The sequence below is a fragment of the Penaeus vannamei genome, chromosome 4, assembly GCF_042767895.1.
Source record: "Penaeus vannamei isolate JL-2024 chromosome 4, ASM4276789v1, whole genome shotgun sequence".
In the NCBI taxonomy this organism is placed as follows: domain Eukaryota; kingdom Metazoa; phylum Arthropoda; class Malacostraca; order Decapoda; family Penaeidae; genus Penaeus; species Penaeus vannamei.
Window position 1 is genome coordinate 37,589,769 of NC_091552.1, and position 15,000 is coordinate 37,604,768.

Consider the following 15,000-nt stretch of genomic DNA (forward strand, 5'->3'; position numbering starts at 1 on the left):
AATAATTTTTATTGCCTGGTGTGTTGATCAAAGAGTCTTAGATATTGGGATATTCAGTATTTTGAAGGATTGTTGATCCCAATTTCGGCAGACAGACTGTATGGGCACTTTTTTTAGCTGCACAGCTTCTAGTTTTGCTTCATATAGCTTTTTCACTTTTTGGATAAACTTGAGTTAAGGGGCGGGGGACGTAAAAATGCAGACAATCGGGCAAACTGGCTGAAGCTTAGATGACGTGAATTTGCTGTTATGAGCAAAAACCAGGGTGACAGAAAAAACTTGCCACGATTGCGCAAACCTCTTGGAGTGTGATTTGACTCCTTTGGCATTTAGAAGGGGGATTTAGCATTATTCCCATTGATAAATGAATGTGGAATGTAACATGTGTAAGCAGTGACTGGAAGAGTGCCAGCTCTAGAAAGGATTCCATTTCCATGCTGCGCATCATACTCCTGGCCGCAGTGACTGGCATTATAGGTTGTATTACGAAAAATTTGAAAGAAAAAGATGTATGACACACATGACCAAATGTTTTTTTTGTTTTTTGCACTGAGTTATTTACTACATAGAGAGATGATATGGAGTCTGTGCAAGGAAAATAAGCTATTACCATCAGGATAAAGCAGATCAAAAGATAAGTATGGATATTGGAAAATAGCTATGAGCTTAAAATTTTTACACAATATAACTTTGCCAAGAGGAGGCACAGAGTCTTGTCACCACTCATGGGTGTTAGCCACTTACGTAACCCATTGCCCGGGTTTTCAGCACCGTGATTTCCATGATGCAACCGGGTACATTGGGTTAATGTTATACTTCATTTACATGTTTTAAGATTTATCTATGCAGTTCTTTGGAACGATCTGCACATAGCGCATTTCAGACTTTCAGCGAGGTTTGACAGCTCACCGACACTTTCGTGTCAGTGTTGCATTGATTCTGGGTTACTCTTAAGACTATATAGTGGCAACAAAGAAGAAATAGACTTTAGTAACCATCCCAGTTTGATATCTTAGCCCATCAGTAGCCTTAAATGCTGGAAAAAATGTTTAATAACAAAACAATCCAGACAGTAGAAAAAAGCAAATGAAAGTTTGATGTTTCCAGATATAAAGGTATTTGGTATATTTACAGTTTACTATCTTGCCATACATACCGAGATAAAGAGGAGAAGGAGAAGGAGAAGGACACACCTAATCACGGCAACTTAAATTGTTAGACTAGGTTAATTTATTGGTCAGTACAGTTTTTTTGGGATTTGGAACGTGTGAATTCCCGTAGATTTTACTGAAAGGTGGGTTGGGATCCTGTAGAGTTTTTAAAATTTTGGCATGTCAGTCTGTAGAATTTCATAGATGGCGGGTGTGTCCGAGAGCTTCCTTGGCTGATTTTAAGTTGTTTTTTATGCTGGTTTTACACATTTTTTTTCTCATTTCTTTGTATTTAAGCCTGTTTTACCCAGTAATTTCCCTGATATAATTCATGCTCTCCCCTGCTATGGGGACTCAAATCAAGATCATTGATGGAGGAATGGTACTTGATCTCCTCGTTTGATTCACAGAAAAAACAATGCCAAGAATCAGTGATATTGAAATCATTGGCATTTCCTGCAGAAAACTTTTTTTTTTTTTTTTTACAGGGAGGGTGTGTCACTATCAGTAACAATTGCTCAATGCTTAATAATTTACAAGGTGAAAAAGAAATTGTTGGTTAGTATTTTCATCTGGTTTTTGTCAAATGTATTAGGAAGAGGAATGTTTTGTGGTTGGAATTACATGATTTTTATTATTAGTTTACATTTGTCACAAAGATCTGGCCCAAGACATTGAATTTAGGTTTACCTGATACATGATTATCATCATTTTCCATATTATGAAAAAAGTATCAATTATATACCAAATTATTATATATTTCTTAAACATACCGAAGGAACTCGAAAAATGTGAGCATCTATTTTTTTTTGTAACCTATTATTTTACACAGTACACCTGTGAGTTTTTTTCATATGGAACATTAGTATTTTGAGGATAGTAAACACGACCAAGAAATAATAATAAATGTTAAATTGATTCTTTCTTGCTTTCTATTGTTTTTCATTCTTTCATTCTATCTTTCCTTTTTTGATAATTAAAGCAAAGGGAGTGATGAATGACTCCAACATTGATTATATTTTTTTCTTTTTTCTTTAGTTTTTTTACTGAAAGACCATTGGCAGTTAATCTAGAGGACATGGAATTTTAGAAAACAAATATGAAATGATTCTAAACAAAATGGTCACATTTAAAGTTATGAATGACATCACAATATTGAGATAAAGGTGCCAAAATTTGTTGCTTGGAGACTTATTTTCCTCCTTTGTTTATTTGTGAAGGCAATCTATACAGACCATGGAACTCAAAAGATAATACACAGAAAACTAGTACGTGTGCTACTATCTATCGTTTGATACACACATACTCATAAATTCACTTTGAATTACCATACTTTGTCTCCAAATGATATAAAGTACCATTACATTTTATTAATTTAACTAATTTCTCCTATGTATTCCCATTTTACACTTATTAAGATTCGGTGTGATGTTAGTATATGGGGCAATGATATGCGATTCACGATTGCCATTGGGTAAGAAAGATATGTCCCCTTTGTTGTGCATGGTATTTGATCTTATGCAGTGTGTGCTTAATGAGGCAGTGAAATGATTTGTCAGTGGCTTGATATATCACACACAACAATACAGGGATAAAATTAAAACTCGTAATAGGCGCAGCACAATGGACTTGTTTTTAAAAAAACACTAAGAGTGCCCCAGATGCAAGGAACAGTGCAAATTTAACATTAAACAACACGTCTACACATTTTTCTTCATGTGGTAGCAGAGCTCTTCCCATCCTCTGGCTAACTTGGGTATTTCTTTAATCTCCTCTTTGGTTATAGTACAATAAGTGACCACACTGGCTAGGGAGACATGGTGATTGGAAGGGGTTTGGTGGCATAGGGAAGTACAATGCTAAGCTAGGGAAATATGGTGATTGGTTTGGGAAAGTCGCTTTTGTTTGTTCACTGATCTTTGTTTTACTTTATTCGTTTAGGCTGGGGTTCAGTCATTTGTTCATTTTCCCAGTGCTGTATCAAATCTGAGGCCAAATATTGGCTCAGTTTTTGTCTACTTTATAATATGAAATGCAATTTTTGGCTGGTGTTTTAAAATATTTATACTTTTACTTTTTGAATTACCTAATATAACATTTAAGAGGCAAGTTTTGTGGAAAGATTTGGCTTGTCTACACAAAAAATGTTTTCTTTACAGTTTTAAGATCAAAGTTGTGTGAACCCCCCCCCCCCCCAAAAAAAAAATAATAATAATAATAATAAATAAAAATAAAAATGAAAAAATAAATGATAATAATAATAATAATAAAAATCAGTTTCCCCGTGTGTCTCCCAAGATTGTCAGGGATATGGTGAAGAATATGGTAAAAAAAAAAAAATCTATTTCCTTTGGAATTACGAAAATGACCAAACATTGTCTTAACCCATTTACGATGGGTGTCCCATATATAAGACACCCGGAAAAATAAATATCACCCCACACCGGGCGTCCTGCCAATGTGACGTTGGATCTGAGCTCACATTCCGAATACGTTGTGGGCCATGGCCGGCACGTGGGCAGATTCCGGGCCGGCCCCGCACGCCAATTTTTTTTATGTGACAAGTAGGCTAAATATTGTACCAAGTATTGTAGGCTTGGTACAAAACATTAGCCAATAGGAGCATTGCATGTTCTGTTCTCCTCAAGCAATGCCCCAGAGTATGTGACATAAGTGTACCTTATAAAGAACTATGAAATATATTGCATGCATCATAGTAACAAAGTGAATGACCCATCACCCGAAGCCATGCCCGTCAACCATGACGTGAACCCCGTCATCTGTACTCAAAGGTTTAATAGACAGTCAACAGTTTAAAAGTCCAAGCCTCTACAGTTTAAGTAATTCAGCTAAGTTCAGCAAATCTGTATCATGTATATTCTTAGCAATACAGAGGATGGACTGGTATACAATGAAAAGATTTCAGCCTTACTGATATTGTGTAGGAGGATGAGGCAAAACAAACAAGATTGAAGCAGATCAGTTACTAATAAATGAAACTGATGTGACTAGTATTTTATGAAATTCAGTAGCAGGCAGAAAACAGTACTTGTAGAAAATAGAGACTGATGCAAAATTATATTATGTCACCATTAATGGTCAAGTGCAGGAATAGTTTATTGATGTCAAGGGATTTTATGTGGAAGTTGAAGGTACAGTACGAACTAATATACTGTAGCTAAAATGATATTGTTTTACCAGCAGGTTTTAACCTACTGATAGTGGCTATGCTTGTATACATGCACTAAACATTATGGTTTTATCTGTTAATACTGCATACATGGCCCTAACAAAATGTTTAGATGCCAAGGTGACAGTTATGAGGCCTACTTGTTTACCACATCTGTTTAATTTTTGGGAAGATTTTTTTTTTTTTTTCATGATCTTTTTATTGATGATAGCAATTTCATGATGATGGCAATACATGAATGACAGTGTTGATAGCAATGAAATTAGGGGTAAGCAGTGAAATCAGGTAGGCATAGTTATTGACTCCAGTTTATAAATAAAATGATTAAACCAAAACCACAGGAGGCACATTGTGTAGCAACTGTATATATTCTCTCAAGTAATAGCACTGACAGTGTATATTTGTCAATTTATTTATTATGAAACTGTTGATTATACCCTTAACTCATTATTTTTAATGATTTTTATATTTTTGTTCCTTTCAGAGTAGCAGCCATGAAACTGTAGGAAAGATGATGTATTCTTTCCAATAATCATAAAATATTTCTGAGCATCAGGTTCATTATGGTAAGTTTTAATATTTTTAGTTCTTGCTTGACTGTCCCTCCTATTAGATCAGGGGGTTAAAAAAAGTGAAGTTTCCTGAGATATGTTTTTGTTAAGGTATTAAGGTGTGTAATGGATTTTCATTAGATTAAAATCTGCTTGAAAGAAGATAGAAAACAGTCAATTTATTTTTTATATTTTGGGGGCATTTTTTCTTTCTTTCTTTATTAGTATTTTGTGGAATTTTTTGTTGGTATTTTCTGTAGCTTGGCAAAGTTATTCTCCTATTTTCAGTGATCCCCTCACTACTTTTTGCACTCTTCCCTGTTCCTTGATTATAGATGTAGTCTACATTTTACTTTCTCATTTGTCTTATATTTCTTATACTTGGGCATATACTGTATTGCTGATTTTGTTATTCATCTTTCTGCTCTTTCTCCACTCTCTCCCCTGCCTCCCCTTCTATCTTTTTTAAGTTATGTTACCATATTCACCCTAATACTAGTAACCTGTAAATGCATAAAGTCATATAAACATCTCTATGAGAGGGACAAATTTGTATAGTATCAGTATAACACATAACTGTTTCATATGCACAAGGGTTAGCCACAAGCCAGGAACCTTCCCCAGGTGTGTGGAATTCTGGAGATTAGGTTTCATGGTTGCCACTTGTTGTTTTCTGGATCTTCTCTCTGTGTATCTTTCCTTTATCGTTCTCTTACTTTCTACTTTTTACATGTTTATGTTTTGGAATTAGCTTTGTTGTGCTGACTACATTTTTCTCTCTTTTTAGTGGAAGGTCAGGGAAGGACAGAGTTTATCTTGACTGGTAATGGATGAACTTGTATGCAGATGTCTCCATATTATTAAGGATATCATGTTTCATAAGGGATTAATATCATTTCCAGAAGAACTGAGATTTTTAAAAACTTTTTTCTCAGTTTTAGCATTATTTGAGATGAATATCCAGTATTATGCTGTTCAGTGATTAAATGCTTGAAGATTTTGGAAATTTTAATTGGAATGAGAAATTAATAGTCTTTTAATCAGGGTTATTCCTGTGTTCAGGCTTGACAGGTGTAATCCTTCCTTTGGATATCATGTGATGTCAACCAAGTCAGTCTGTCTGTGGCATTGCACTGCTACACATCCTATTGTGTGCTCTCTGCTGTGATTTTGGCTCTTGCACAGCTTTGGTACTTGTTTTGTCAGGCTTTTAGGGGTTTGTGCAAGATATTGAGAAAATGAGACGTAAACGTAAGGTAACACTTCTTGCCTTTATTTATTTCTTGAATATGTGAACTTGTGTTCTTTTGCCTTTTTTTTCATTCTGTAGATTTCTTTCTTTTTAGCCCATTATTGCTGAGGATGGCATATACATTCATGCCATGTCCAGTGTGATTTTAGTTTGATTGCATCTATGTATAGATGGCTCCAGAAGACCTTAGTCACCAAAGAGTCAAATATTCCTATACCACCTGTTTACCCTTTTCCTTTTTTTTTTTTTTTTTTTTTTTTTTTTTTAAGATTCTTTATTTTTCATTGCTTTTAGTATTGTCATTGCTGACAAGAACATGTAATGTTCTCTGTAGTTTTGCATTCAGACACCAAGGAGGCCTAAGTGACCTTACCTGATTTCTCCTTTCCTCAAGTTTTCAGGAAAAATTGATTTTTTTGGTGTGTGTGTGTGCGTGCGTGAGTGAGTGAGTGAGTGAGTGAGTGAGTGAGTGCGTGCGTGCGTGCGTGCGTGCGTGCGTGCGTGCGTGCGTGCGTGCGTGCGTGCGTGCGTGCGTGCGTGCGTGTGTGTGTGTGTGTGTGTGTGTGTGTGTGTGTGTCTGCGCGCGTGTGTGCGTGCATATTTGTATGTGTCATATTATTCAGGAGGTCTATAATGCATATCTAATTATTTCAGTACACAATGAAATCAATAAAACTATCAGTGGAATGTGGTGTTTTATATTCACCAACAGTAATTAGATGTACAGTCTACATTATTAGAGCATTAAGCTCTCATATTAGATGTCTACAATCTTTTCTCTTTATTTCTTAGACGTTAACGTATAGTCGTAATTATACAGGGAGTTTGAATAATTGCATAATTAGCTGTACAAAACAATGACCATTGTTATATATGCTGTGTATTCATTATTGTGACAACAGGCAGAGTTTATTTGGGGAAGAGCTTGTGTCTGCACCAATCTTCTCCTCCCTCTTCCCCTCTTTTTCTTGTCTTTCTTTTTCTTTTCTTTCTTTGATAATAGTGTAATGCATGGTGTAAACATTTATCTATAAACTGTTTATTAGGAAAAATTATTGATTATTTTTTAATGAAATGCATTTACTGAACCTAGTTGATTATCTCAAGTGTTTTTATTTGTTTGTTTGTTTCAGTATTTATTAATGTATAAAGATGTACATAACTGGATGAAAGTAAATTAATTTACGTTGAATAGAATGTACTAGGAAGTGAGCAGATAGCAGATGTTTATGAGCATCATGATCATTTATTAAGTGGTTAAAGTTTTTCTTAGTTCCAAAACACAGATTCTCTCTTTCCAGATGAACCGGGTACAACCAGAAAATGTTCACTCCACCATATTTACTCCACGAGAATATCAGGTGGAGTTGGTGGATGCCTGCCTCAAAGGGAACACCCTTTCAGTGCTGGCCTCCCGCTCCACAAGGACATTCCTCATCACCATGGTCACACGAGAAATGGCCCATCTCACTCGGAGGTATGGCATTAGGCATTTTTAATGTAGCTGTGTGTGGGTTTAGGTGTGGGTGTGGCTGTGTATATGGGTTTATGTGTGTTATGAAGATTGTAGGTATCCCTCATCATCATTATTGTTGAAGAAAAATGGAAATTAATTCAGAGATACCGTATATACATATACTGATTGTGTTTAACTAAATAATAATTAACCCATTGTATCCGGATGCTTCACTGCCATCATGTGGCCTAAAATAAAGGCATTAGGCTGACTTGAACAACCATTCTGACGGATGTGTCACTGGTAGGCTAGAGAGACAAACAATCATGGGGTGACAAACCTCCGTATTTCTTTTCTGCATAAGTCTTTTTAGCCGTTTTGCTATTTTCAAGTTTCTATATTTGTCATTTGATTTGCAATAGACTTTTCCTTGCACAGAGACCATATCATCTCTCTAGGTAGTACGTAACTCAGTGTAATAATTTAAAAATTAGTAACAATTTGATATTTGTGTCATTATCATTATGATGATGATGATGATGATGATGATGATTTTATTATTATTATTATAAAATTTTATTATTATTATTATCATGATTTTTAATATATTAAATTTCTGTAATGCAATGTACACTGCCAGTCATGGCAGGTAGGAAAGGATTCTGAGCATGGAAATAAATTCCACACTTGTTTATTGATGGAATAGTACAAAAGCCCTAAATGCCCCTTGAGTTTAATTCCCTCCAAGAGCTTTGTACACTTGTGGCAAGTCATTCCCATTCCCCTGGCCTTCAGCTGAAAGGTTCACAACAGCAAGTTTGAATCACCCTGGCCCACAGCCAAATTTTCCTATTATGGCATGTTTACATCTGCCCCACAAGCAAATTTTTTTCATGACATGATGGTCACATCATCCGAATCATAGGGGTTATACAAATTATACTTGTAGATAATCTTATTATAAAAATTGTAATTTAGATACCTTTTATTATTATATAACAGCAAGGAGCAGGGAGGCAAGGGACAGCGAACATTACTCACTGGTTGGTCAGGGCCAGGGCTGGTGCGTGCAGGCGAGGCTATTCAACAAAATACCAACTTAGCTGTGACCACTTACACAAGGCTTGAGCAGGTGGAAGGCTGGCTACCTTCACGATGGAGTCAGACTTTTACAGAGGCCCAGGTTTGTATTTGTTACCTTTATTTGGTAATAGTTTGTTGAAATGATTGACTGGAAATAGGAATCACAAAGCATAAACATGGAAGTATTTGGTGATAAGATTAAAGCTTCAGGGAAAAAATCATGAATGGTCAGAAAATTTATTAGTAAAGGCCAGAGTTTCAATAGCTACCTAATACCTGTTAAATAGTAATAGGGCTGTAGGTGAAGTTATTTTTTTTATATATATATACAGAGGGGATCCCCATTCTGTATTGTTAATGACCAAAAAAATACAGCAAATAATTGTTTGATAAGTAGTGATACCTGCTGTAACAGAGGATGTTAACTTTTGAGATGTACATGGAAGCAATAACTTGTGATTGCAGAATGCCTGAAGGCAGGTAGTTGAGTGCAGTTTGTCTTTTTCTTTGTTCTTCATGAAATTTATTATAATTTCATGATTACATTATTTGATTTATGTGAAATTTTTGTTACTTGTTTTTGCAGGTAATAATTATGACTGTGGATGTACTTGAAAAAGGGCTTGAAACTGGATTATTACAGCTAGACATGTTGAACTTACTTGTAATTACTGATGCACACCGTGTAGCAACTTTCCCTCCTTTAATTAAGGTATGTCTTTGGTTTTATGATAGAAATACTTGAAATGTTAGGGCAAAGATGGAAAATTAAGGTTGCCTTTAACCCCTTGTATCTGGCTGCTTCACTGCCTGTATGTGACAAGACTCCATGCCTCCCCTTTCCAGTGTTATTTTCTCTTTTTCTGCATAAGCATTTTTATTGTTTGTCATTTAAAATTTTTGGTAATATTAAATTTTCTGCAATACAACCTGCAATACAGTCACGGCTGGCAGGTATAAGATACTAAACGTGGAAATAACATGTTCACATCATCTACCCCTAAAGCCAGATTTTTTCTTGATGTAATGGTCATGTTATTCAGATTAAAGGGGTTAAGCTGCATACCTATCATATTCTTTCATGATTAAAGATAAAGACTTGAAAGAGCTTATCTAGGTATTGAACATCCTTCATATGCAACAGTATTCTTTTATATGTTTGTTGTCAAATTCATATTTTGCCGCTGTTGGAATATTTTCATTTTTACTTGTACTGTAGATGTTTATTATGTAGTCCTTGAACTTTTCAGGTTTTAAATTTATGTCGTGGATGTAGGATCCTTGGCATGACATCACCAGTCCTAAGTCATGCCTGTTCACCACCACAATTAGAATCCTTCCTTACACACCTTCAGGATGCTACATCTTGCGTGGTAGACACTTCCTCAGAAATTGTCACTGTCCTGAGGTGAGTAATTGTAGATTGCAAGAGCCTTGTTTATACTTTTTCTTTTTTCCTTACACTTTTTAAATGGGAAGCAAAGTATCAACACCATTTCCCCTTCACTGTTATAGTGAAGTCTAGTGATAAATGATATAAATTTTCTCATTATCAGGTATGTGAATAAGCCAGTTGAGAAGATTGTGATGTGCCGTGACCCAGACCCTGACGAACGTTCAGAAGTAGAACTAGAAGTGCGTAGGCTTGTGGGAGAAGCTCTTAGTTTCCTTGATAATCATCGCTATGATTTGGTGGAAGTCTATGGTCCAGAGTACCAAGAATTTTGTGATGATCTGCCTGACCCCAACAAAGAGCCAAGGCAGATATTGATGGATTTCCTTGATGTGCTCAATAATTTAGGTAAATGAGAAGTTGTTGGTATGTGTGTGTGTTGGTGTATGTGCAGGATAAGAATTGGTGTTGATTGATGGTTATAAATCCATGTTTTTTGTTAGTAAATGAAAAAATATAGTTACATATTTTCCTGTTGATGTCTTTATCTTTTTTATTTAATAAGAAATACACTATGAATTACTTACTTTCCATAAATCACTATGGAGTATTTCTATATAATAGCCTGCATGAATGGAAGGATGATAAATTGATATTTTCTAGGTTATCTAGTACTGCTAAATTTTAAACATTAGAATTTTCTAGGCTTTTCATTATCATAAAATCCTTATGTATTTTTTCTTTCTTTCTTTTCCTTTTTATTCAATGTTTATTAGGATTGTGGTGTGCTGACCGTGCAGCATTGTACGCGCTAGTGGAAGTTGAGAAGCTTAAGAAAAAAACAGCTTATGACAGGCATTATCTTCTGTTGTGCATGATCTTCACTGTCATGGCACGTATAAGGTATGGTAAAGATTTGGAAAATTCAGTTCATATTATGTAATTCTTGTTAATTTACCAACTTGACATGTAATGACAAGTTGGCAAATTATGTGAAGAATGTTCTATATAGTTTGTGGTTTTGTTTCTATCTTGATTTGAAATATGAAAATCAAATACTTTCCCGAATTATAATTTTTTTGTTGTTCCTTGCTCCCCAGTCTTTATTATGTATCTTGTTTTAACCATTATTTTTAATCCTGATATTTTTTTCTGCTTTTCTTTCAGAGCTGTTGTTGAACAAGCATTTGATAAATATTCTGAATTAGATCAGATTTTGAAATTCTCAACTCCAAAGGTATTGCGCCTGGTAGAGATCTTACGGCAGGTCCGACCTCTCAACTTTGTAGATCCACGTAAGAGAAGAGATAGATTAGAAGTGTTTGAGAATGGGAAAGCAGCTGCTGCTCTTGAAGGTAGTGAAGACACACAAGAAAACAAAACTTCATCAGAAGATAAGAATGTAGAGAAAGATTCTACAAAACCTGCAACTGATGGAGGAAACACAGAAAATCTACAAGGATCTTCCTCCAAATTGAAAATCGAAATGAGCTGTGAAAGTTCAGAAGAGCCAAGTGATACAACATTATGTGTTCAAGAAAGCATTTATGGAATTTCAGAAATTCCTCTTGTAAGCTCAGGAGATGGTGCTAAAGATCCAAATGATGAATGTGAAGTAAACAGTGGAAATGCCATGCCAGACCTCAAAGCTGTGGAAGAGCTGAGTGAAGGCCATTCTCAGATCCATGGCACAGAGCCATCATCAGAAGATCCCTTCTTAGCTGATGAAAATTCCACAGAAGATAAATCAGAATTGTCTCATGGAGCTCCATCGAACATGTTTTGTGGATCATCCATTGAAGATTCTAGTGAAGTTGTTGACATATCCACTGATGGAGGATATTTTACTGCTGTCTCTGATGTTTCTCCAAAATGTACAAGTAAGGCTGTGTCTGATTCGTATACAAATGATATAGAAGATTGTATGATGAAAGCAAATTGTAATAACTATGAAGTGAATGTTTCAAGAATGACTGAAATAAATACTGAAAACGTCTGTGCTGAAGTAACTGACAAATATAGTTGTTTACAAGATAGCTTGGAAGATGGAGTAGACTTCACTAAGCACAGTATGAAAGAAAGAACTGCTGATGATATGCACTTTACAGTACAAACTTGCCCTGAAACTACACAATATTGTTCAAATGCCTGTGAAGATGTAGTTGCTAAGACTAATGATGAGGATGGGTCAGCATTAGAGGACAGTTTATGTAGGCTTAATATTAAGGAATCATCTTGCACAGATGGCTGTGATACAGAAAGCATTAAGAGCTGTGATCTACATAATGGAGTTCTGAGTGCCAAAAATGATTTGCTAGACACTGCCATGATACAAAATGTGAAAAATATGACTCTATGCAATGGATTTGAGCATGGCAATAAAGAAGATATAATGGATTCTGAAAAAGACATTACAAGTAAAATGAATGGCCATGTTGATCCAAGTGAATATGATTCAGAAAGTGAAGACATTAGTGATAAATATAAAAGCTGTGAATCAGTACAAAGCCAGGCTAGTGTGGAAACTTCCAGTAAAGAAGGCTCCATATCAGACACATATGTTCCCCCTGCTACCTCTGATCTGCCTTGCAAGGCAGATGCTACTTCTGCTGTAGATGAAACTGCAACTCCATCTGATTCTGCACCAAGTGAACAGGAGTTACCTACTTGTACCAATGGTGTGGAAAACACTGAAGATCCTGCTTTAGTTTCTACTTCAGGGACAACACAGAACACAACCATTTGTTCTGACTCTGCTGCCTTTTCCAATGCTAGTAATGGTATTCAACCCACAACACAAGCAGTATCATCAGAGGCAGCTGCCATGGCTGATACTTTGGCCATGCTATTACCAAATAGTGGTAAAGGACGGAAAAGACGAGATGATGTTAAAGAAAAAGTAAAGGTCCACAATCCAGAAGATCCTGATTCTGTTTGTGGCCTCATTTTCGTACATCATCGAAGTATGGCCAAGATTATATACAGGCTGTTAAAGGTGAGATTGCCTTCTTTTGTTTTTACACCTATTTTTTTATTTAAATGTACATAGAAGTAAAGGTAAACAGCAATTACTACTATTTCTCTTGAAATATAATAAACCTTGTAGTTACATTAGTAGATGTCGAGGTTTTGCAAATTCTTTGGTTGTAATAGAAATAAGACAATGTTTCAAGATATGGATATTATATGCAGTTCATATTTACACTCCCAATTACCCTTGCTAGCTTACTGATTGTGTATTCAGAAACTGCAGAAACTGTAATATTTATGGTCATAATTTAAAGCATAATTATATTTTTATTTCCTTACTTAAGGAACTGAGCGACATTGGTGGAGATTTTGCTTGGATTTTCCCCCAATACACAGTAGAAGCCAAGGAAAGTGTAAAGGAAGATCCCAGGGCTGCAGAGGCAGAACACAAGAAACAAGAGGAAGTACTCAGGAGGTAAGAAAGAGAGAAAACATATGATATTTTAAAGTCTTTAAGGTTGAATCTTATTGAGTTTTGAAGTAAGGCATGAACACTTGCTATCAGGTAAAATGGCCACAGTCCAGGGGACGTGAACTTGCCATCATGAGTGAAGGCTAAGGTGACGTTAAAAACTCACTATGAGTGTGCAAACCTCCTGGAGTGTGATTTGACTTATTTGGTGCTTAATTAACCCAGTCACGCCGGGTACATTTTGTAGCCAAAATAAAAAAATCCGGGCGGCTACAAAATCGGCGGGCGGAGCTTCCCCGGAGTCTGTCTGCCCGCCCGATCACGCGCCGCTTCTGCCTCGGAGCGCAGCCCCGAGACAGCATCGCACTGGCGGTCAGCCCGACATTGTTTATTTTTCCCAGTGTCTCATATATGTGACACCCGGGACGAATGGGTTAAAAGGTGGCTTTAGCATTATTCCCATCAATAATGAATGTGGAATGTAATGTGCATAAGCCATGACTAGAATAGCTGTAGCTCGAGGCAAAACACCATTTACATGCTGCCCACACTATTCCTGGCCACTGACAGGCGGTGCAAGTCATATGTAAAATTGAAAATTATTTAAAAATTAGATTTATGACACAAATAACCAAATGTTCCATATTTCTTTTTTCTTGCACTGAATTGTTTGCTACATATAGAGATGATATGGAGTCTGTGCAAGGAAAGTAAGCTATATCCATCAGGATAAAGCAAATCAAAAGACAAAGATGGACATTGAAATATGGAAAAAAAGCAAAAAAAAAAAAAAAAAAAAGTTTGCACAAAATAACCGCACAGGGGAGGCACAGAGATTTTCCACCATTCATGGGTGTTTGTGTGTGCCTGGCCTACGCAGCGTCCGGAATGTTGGCTACTTACATAACCCAGTCCCCACGTTTTCGGCACTGATTTCTGTGACGCAACCGGATCCAACGGGTAAATTTACTTATATGGGATACAAGATAAGATTTTGAATATGCATGTATCTAAATATATTTCTGTAGAGTATAGTTTGGTTTAAAGGTATTGAATGATTTTATTTAAGATTATACTGGCTATTAGATTTCATAACATTTTGTAGAAATGTTAGGTTTTTGTTACAAGGAATTCTTATGCCATGTTACTTCTAGTATAGTGGTTTAACAATCTGATATACTGTAACACACCTGCAGTTAAAAATGCAACTGGATACTACTGGTAAATGTCTGTATTAACTAAGGATTCTTACTTTTATGTTGAAGATTCCGACATCACGAGTGCAATATTCTTGTCTCAACACGTGTGTTAGAAGAAGGAATTGATGTTCCACAGTGTAATCTGGTACTAAGGTAAGGTTTCCTACTTTTGTATAGATTCTCAGTGCAAGATAAAAACAGTCAGGTTACAAAAACTTACGAAAGTATATGTGAAAATTAGCATCAAATAAAAAGGTTTTATGAAGTGAAATGTTGGTGTTTA

General features: G+C 35.9%; 1 protein-coding gene across 1 annotated transcript in view; it reads left to right on the forward strand.

Moving 5' to 3' along the window:
* Dcr-1 (Endoribonuclease Dcr-1) overlaps window positions 1-15,000 on the forward strand; it is a 32,710-nt gene that overhangs the window by 1,158 nt on the left and 16,552 nt on the right. Inside the window, exons 2-11 of the mRNA XM_027363607.2 lie at window positions 4,826-4,907; window positions 7,446-7,621; window positions 8,603-8,783; window positions 9,270-9,395; window positions 9,934-10,091; window positions 10,240-10,484; window positions 10,853-10,979; window positions 11,244-13,071; window positions 13,391-13,521; window positions 14,784-14,870. Of these exons, the coding sequence (XP_027219408.2) occupies window positions 4,905-4,907; window positions 7,446-7,621; window positions 8,603-8,783; window positions 9,270-9,395; window positions 9,934-10,091; window positions 10,240-10,484; window positions 10,853-10,979; window positions 11,244-13,071; window positions 13,391-13,521; window positions 14,784-14,870 (3,062 nt within the window). The 5' untranslated portion in view covers window positions 4,826-4,904. The remainder of the gene's footprint in view (window positions 1-4,825; window positions 4,908-7,445; window positions 7,622-8,602; window positions 8,784-9,269; window positions 9,396-9,933; window positions 10,092-10,239; window positions 10,485-10,852; window positions 10,980-11,243; window positions 13,072-13,390; window positions 13,522-14,783; window positions 14,871-15,000) is intronic.